Source organism: Pecten maximus, chromosome 1 (assembly GCF_902652985.1).
Source record: "Pecten maximus chromosome 1, xPecMax1.1, whole genome shotgun sequence".
NCBI classification, from domain to species: Eukaryota; Metazoa; Mollusca; class Bivalvia; order Pectinida; family Pectinidae; genus Pecten; species Pecten maximus.
In genome coordinates this window covers 6577620-6584551 of record NC_047015.1, presented here as the reverse complement: position 1 = coordinate 6584551, position 6932 = coordinate 6577620, and the positions used below count along the sequence as shown (strand labels likewise).

Below are 6932 nucleotides of genomic sequence, written 5' to 3'. Positions count from 1 at the left end.
TCAAAACTATACAGGGACTTGTATTATGGTGGATTATAAAGAAGGCATCACACAGATATAGCTCTCAAAATTTACTGATTTTGATTTGATCTAAAAACATTTGCTGTTGAAGATATGTTCGAAGTTATATTTGCATTTCAATTGCATTTCAAAATCATTTAATAAGTTCAACATGTAACCACCAATATTCTACTAGATCTATAAAAACAAAACAAGAGATCCCAGAGGGATCTTGGCGCCCACCATTGAATGTTCTTCATAGGTTCCATGTCAGATTGATCTTTTCTCTACTTTTCTCTTCTTCTAAGTCTTACTAGTCTGTGTAAATTCAGAAGAAACCTCTAGTACTTTTCAAACAAGGGAAACCTATATATGAAATTTAAGATTTAGGCACCAAGGGGAACCTATATATGGAATTTGAGAAAGATTCCTTCAGTACTTTCTGAGAAATAGCGATAACAAACTTCAATTGTCAAAATCCAAGATGGCGGTCTCAAAATGCAATATGCATAACTAGGCACCAAGGGGAACCTACATATGAAATTTGAGAATGATCCCTTCAGTACTTCCTCAGAAATAGTGATAACAAACTTCATTTGTCAAAATCAAAGATGGCTGCCTGTCGGCCATCTTGTTTTCTGATTGGTCTCAAAATGCAATATGCATAACTAGGCACCAAGGGGAACCTACATATGAAATTTGAGGAAGATCCCTTCTGTACTTTCTCAGAAATAGCGATAACAAACTTCAATGGTCAAAATCCAAGATGGCTGCCTGTCGGCCATGTTGTTTTCCGATCGGTCCCAACATGCAATATGCATAACTAGGTACCAAGGGGAACCTACATATGAAATTTGAGAAAGATCCCTTCAGGACTTTCTCAGAAATAGCGATAACAAACTTCAATGGTCAAAATCCAAGATGGCTGCCTGTCGGCCATGTTGTTTTCCGATCGGTCCCAAAATGCAATATGCATAACTAGGTACCAAGGGGAACCTACATATGAAATTTGAGAAAGATCCCTTCAGTACTTTCTCAGAAATAGCGATAACAAACTTCAATTGTCAAAATCCAAGATGGCTGCCTGTCGGCCATGTTGTTTTCTGATCGGTCCCAAAATGCAATATGCATAACTAGGCACCAAGGGGAACCTACATATGAAGTTTGAGAAAGATCTCTTCAGTACTTTCTGAGGATTAGCGATAACAAGAATTGTTTACGGACGGACGGAGGGACGGACGGACGGACGGAGGGACGACGGACCACGGACGCAGGGCGATTTGAATAGCCCACCATCTGATGATGGTGGGCTAAAAACACAAATCAAAGTACAAACTTAAGATTGTAACTGTTAACATGTTTATAGTGGAGATATGTCAAAATATTATTTATATATCAAGTGTAGTACATTATATATGTCAATTACACCCACACATTACAACTTCCATTGCACCACAATACTGAAAGACTTTTCCTTATCTGGTACAGGAGATACTTCCCTGTCTACAGATCTTCCTGTGTTTCCCCCGGAGGATTTTACATTAAAAGTAAACACCTGTGTACATGTGTAAAAGTAAAAGGTGAGAACACAAACCACTGATCTGTTATCGTCATTCACCAGAACAGCATAACAAATGGAAAATGTGTTATATGTAGTTACTCTATAGGGTACAGTATATATCACAGGCCATGGTACCAACAACACATGTTATATGTAGCTATACCCTATAGGGTACAGTTTATCACAGGCGGTGGTACCAACAACACATGTTATATGTAGCTATACTCTATAGGGTACAGGTTATCACAGGCGGTGGTACCAACAACACGTTATATGTAGCTACCCTATAGGGTACAGGTTATCACAGGCGGTGGTACCAACAACACACGTTATATGTAGCTACTCTATAGGGTACAGATTATCACAGGCGGTGGTACCAACAACACATGTTATATGTAGCTATACTCTATAGGGTACATGTTATCACAGGCCGTGGTACCAACAACACGTTATATGTAACTATACCCTATAGGGTACAGGTTATCACAGGCCGTGGTACCAACAACACGTTATATGTAGCTACCCTGTAGGGTACAGGTTATCACAGGCGGTGGTACCAACAACACACGTTATATGTAGCTACCCTATAGGGTATAGGTTATCACAGGTCGTGGTACCAACACACGTTATATGTAGCTACCCTATAGGGTACAGGTTATCACAGGCCGTGGTACCAACAACACGTTATATGTAGCTACCCTATAGGGTACAGGTTATCACAGGCCATGGTACCAACAACACGTTATATGTAGCTACCCTATAGGGTACAGGTTATCACAGGTCGTGGTACCAACACACGTTATATGTAGCTACCCTATAGGGTACAGGTTATCACAGGCCATGGTACCAACAACACGTTATATGTAGCTACCCTATAGGGTACAGGTTATCACAGGCCATGGTACCAACAACACATGTTATATGTAGCTACCCTATAGGGTACAGGTTATCACAGGCCGTGGTACCAACAACACATGTTATATATAGTTATATTCTATAGGGAACAGGTTATCACAAGCCGTTGTACCAACATGTTATATGTAGCTACCCTATAGGGTACAGTTTATATCACAGGCGGTGGTACCAACAACACATATTATATGTAGCTACCCTATAGGGAAGTTTCCACAGGATGTCGTACTTACATCATCTTGCATGGCTATGCCCAATGGGCCTGTATCGCTCACCTGGCTCTACAGTAACTTTTGGAGTTGATCTAGGTCATTTCTGCAGATACTATGCTAATTACCAATTAATTCAAATATCAGATTAGGTTAGATTTTCTCAAGTCAATAAATTGTCTAGCCTTTCATTCCAGCATACTATTGGCCTTATCAGGGCTATCGAGAAATCATTGTTTCAAGATTTAAACCGATTTGACTGCTATGACCTTTAATGTAGGTCAAGCTTATTCATTTGAACAAACTTGGTAGCCCTTCAACATATCATACTACAGGCTCAATATCAAGTCCCTGGGCCTCATGGTTATTGAGAAATCGTTTCAAGATTTTAGCCTATGTGACCCATGTGACCTTGAATGTAGGTCAAGGTCATTCATTTGAACAGACTTTGTAGCCCTTCACCCCAGTATGCTACAGGCTGAATATCAAGTCCCCGGGCCTCATGGTTATTGAAAAGAAGTTGTTAAAAGAAAAAGTTGACGTCGGACGGACGACAGATGCTGCACCACGGCATAATCTCGCTAGCCCTTCGGAAAGGTGAGCTAAAAAATGGGATTTCCACTGGGCAGTGGACCACCATTTGGCACAAATGTGTGTCAACATATTTTTGAACACATTTTAGAAATTTACAAGTTGATCCATGCCAACAGAAGAAAAACAAGAGGCCCATGGGCCTTAACGGTCACCTGATTTTTGAAATATTTCAGTAAATTTGAATGAAAGAATGAATTTCAAAACAAATAAAACAAATGATAGTCAAAAATGTGATTTCCCTATAACTATAGTAAAGTTTATCCCCTCCCATGGGGCAAACGCAAGACCTCAGGGCTAGGAAATTCACAATTATGGTAAAGCACCTTAAGACCCTTCGATCTGTGAAGAGTATTTAATTCTACCTTATTTGGGCTGTAAGAAGAAGATTTTAAAATTTTTCTGTTAATTTGACCCTTTTTGGCCCCGCCCATCAGCCCCTGGGGGTCAGTCAGGGCCAACATGTACATACCATCAAACTGTCACCCCAAGCTGATAATGTTAACGAAGTTAGAATGAATTCCAATAAAAATTCAACAAATAATAGTCAAAAATGTGATTTCCCTATATAAACTATAGTAAAGTTTACCCCTTCCCCAGGGGCAAAAGTGAGACCCCAGGGTCATGAAATTCACAATTTTGGTAAAGCACCTTAAGATCCTTCCATCTATGAAGAGTATTTGATTCTACCATATCAAAGAGTAGAGAAGAAGATTTTTGAAATTTTTGTAAATTTTACCCTTTTTGGCCCCGCCCACCAACCCCTGGGGGTCAACTAGGGCCAACATGTACATACCATCAAAGTGTCATCCCATGCTGATAATTTGATACAAGTTAGAATGAATTCCAATACAAATCCAACAAATAATAGTCAAAAATGTGATTTCCCTATATAAACTATAGTAAAGTTTACTCCCTCCCCAGGGGCAAACATGAGACCCCAGGGTCATGAAATTCACAATTTTGGTAAAGCACCTTAAGACCCTTTCATCTATGAAGAGTGTTTGATTCCACCTTATCTAAGAGTAGAGAAGAAGATTTTTGAAGTTTTAGTCAATTTGACCCTTTTTGGCCCCGCCCCTCAGGCCCCTGGGGGGTGGGGACCATATAATTCACAATTTTGGTTCACCCTCAGCCATGGAAGCTTCCTGTAAAATTTCATTGAATTTAGTTCAGCAGTTTTTAAGAAGAAGTTGAAAATGTAAATTGTTTACGACGCACGACTGACGCCGGACACCGCACGACGCTGGACAAAAGGCGATTGCAATAGGTCAACTGAGATTTGTCTCAGGTGACCTAAAAATATACACATGCAAATATCTTATAAGAGTTATGAAAATACTTTGAATATTTTGAACCAGTTTGTCTAATTATCAAACTATGATTTTATTGACTAGTACATCACTCCTTTATCTTTGTAGTTACATGTCCAGTGAAGGCACACACTGAAAGAGGAATAAGACATCCAAATGTACATGTGACAGATCTAGAGTCCAAAATGTAATGTCCAGATTCATTTGATCCAAACTTTCTGTGTTTGTTGCTCTTACATTCCAAAGTTTCTGTTTGTCGGTTATCAAACTCTGAAGTCTCTGTCACTCAACAAATGTTCTTTGGCTGTTGATAATCATACAGATTGTACGTTTGTCGGCTCATGCACTTTCAGCATTATGTTGATCAAACTCTGACTTTCTTTTTTGGAGGTTCATCAGGAGCTCCTATCAACTTGTTGTCTCCATAACCTGAGATAAAGAGAAAACAAAAATAAGGTTTTTATTCACATGCTATCCATCTATGAAATATTTAAACTTGATTATAATTTAAATGAAACACGGTCTACAACCTTAGATCAACGAATTACATATTTTCTTTTATGAAGAGCCTCTTGATCCTGAACTCTGTTCAATGTGGCTACTAAAAATCACCATATTGCCTTTGAAAACTACTACTATCTATGTGAAAAAAAACTTAATCATAATGACAGATCAAATTCACCCTCTCATTCAAGATTGGATTCCTGGTATTAACAAGTTAACAGTCGCCAATATTTTTCCATGAATTTTCCTCTAGGGGCCAGTCAGGACCAATATATGCATATTGAATATCATATCAAACTGTCATTCCATACAGATAATTCCAACCAAGTTTGAATTACTTCCAATCATAACAATTAAACAAAATATGCTCAAAAATGTGATATTCCTGTAGAAAGACTGGTAAAGTTAACCCTCCCCATGGGGAAAACGTACACCCCAGCGTCATGAATTCACGATTTCGGTAAAGCATCTGAAGACACTTTCACCTGAGTATTTGATTTTACTATATCTGGGTCAATTCTAACCAAGTATGAATTACTTCCAATCACAGCAATTAAACAAAATCTGCTCAAAAATAGTTTGCCCCATCCCTCAGGCCCTTGGTGGATAGAACCATGTACATGTAATTCACAAGTGTGGTTGACTTTTGCCTATGGAAGGTTTCTGCAAAATTTCACTGACAATGGTTGAGGAGTTTCTGTAATTGTGTACTAACGGATGACCACAGACAAAATGGGATTGCAATTGGTCACTTAAAACTTACATGTAGCCTCAGTCAACCTAACGAAATCCCAGAGGGATCTTGGCACCCACCATTGAACATCTTTATTGGTTTTATGACAGACTGATCATTTCTCTACTTTTTCCTCTTAATAATCTGATAACAAAGAAAACCTTAATTTGAAATCCAGGACAGAACTTTCTGAGAAATAATGATTACAAACTTAAACCATCAAAATCCAAGATGGCTGACTGTTGGCCATTTTGTTTTCCTATTCAGATTCAAAATTGAATGGGCTCAACTATAGGGACCAAGGGGAAACTACTTGTGAAGTTTGAGAATTGTCCTACCAGTACTTCTAAAAAAATAGTGATAATAAATTTCAATTGCCAAAATCTAAGATGGCTGCCTGTTGGCCATTTTGTTTTCTCAATAAGACTCAAAATTAAATGGGCACAACTAGGGATCAAGGGGAGCCTACCTGTGAACTTTTAGAAATATCCCTGTTAACTTAGTACTTTTCAAGATACTGCAGTTCTCAAAATCAAAGATGGCTGCCTGTTTGCCATTTTGTTTTCCTGATAAAAAGTTAAAATTGAATTGGCACAACTAAGGACCAAGGGGAACCTATGAAGTTTGAATAATATGTATCCAGTACTTCACAAGAAATAGTGAAAACAACGATTATTCACAGACGGACGGTTGCCGGACAGACAACAATCCATGGACATAGGGCGATTTGAATAGAAATGAAAGTAAAATTTTCCACCATCAGATTTTGCCTAAAAACAATATACATAAGTTAATACTTATGTTATCTAGAAACTTCATGTTAAAGTATCAACATTAAATAATCATTTTACTGGAAAGGAATATGAAGTTTACATCAGCTTCTGTGCTTTTACATAATCTGCATTTTAGGACACTGGGTCAAACACCAACAAACCATTTAGTATCTTTATGATATTATGCACTCTGTATTACTCCAAAAGTGTTAACTAAGCCTGGAAGTAAGCCTGAATTTCATGACAATTATAGATTTACCAAGAAGACAATGTGTTACAATCAACATTATTATCTTGCATGACCTTAAAAGAGCAAATAGCATTAATCTTAACAAT

The 6932-nt window shown here is 38.1% G+C and overlaps 1 protein-coding gene across 2 annotated transcripts in view; it reads right to left on the bottom strand.

The window, feature by feature from the left end:
* Positions 1-4811: 4811 nt before the first annotated feature.
* Positions 4812-6932, bottom strand: part of LOC117323354 (mucin-5AC-like) — a 54646-nt gene continuing 52525 nt past the window's right edge. Inside the window, exon 18 of one of the 2 annotated variants that reach the window (XM_033878532.1) lies at positions 4812-5015. In XM_033878532.1, coding sequence (XP_033734423.1) covers positions 4951-5015 — 65 coding nt within the window. In that variant the 3' untranslated portion in view covers positions 4812-4950. The remainder of the gene's footprint in view (positions 5016-6932) is intronic. The other variant, XM_033878539.1, reaches the window with a different exon arrangement.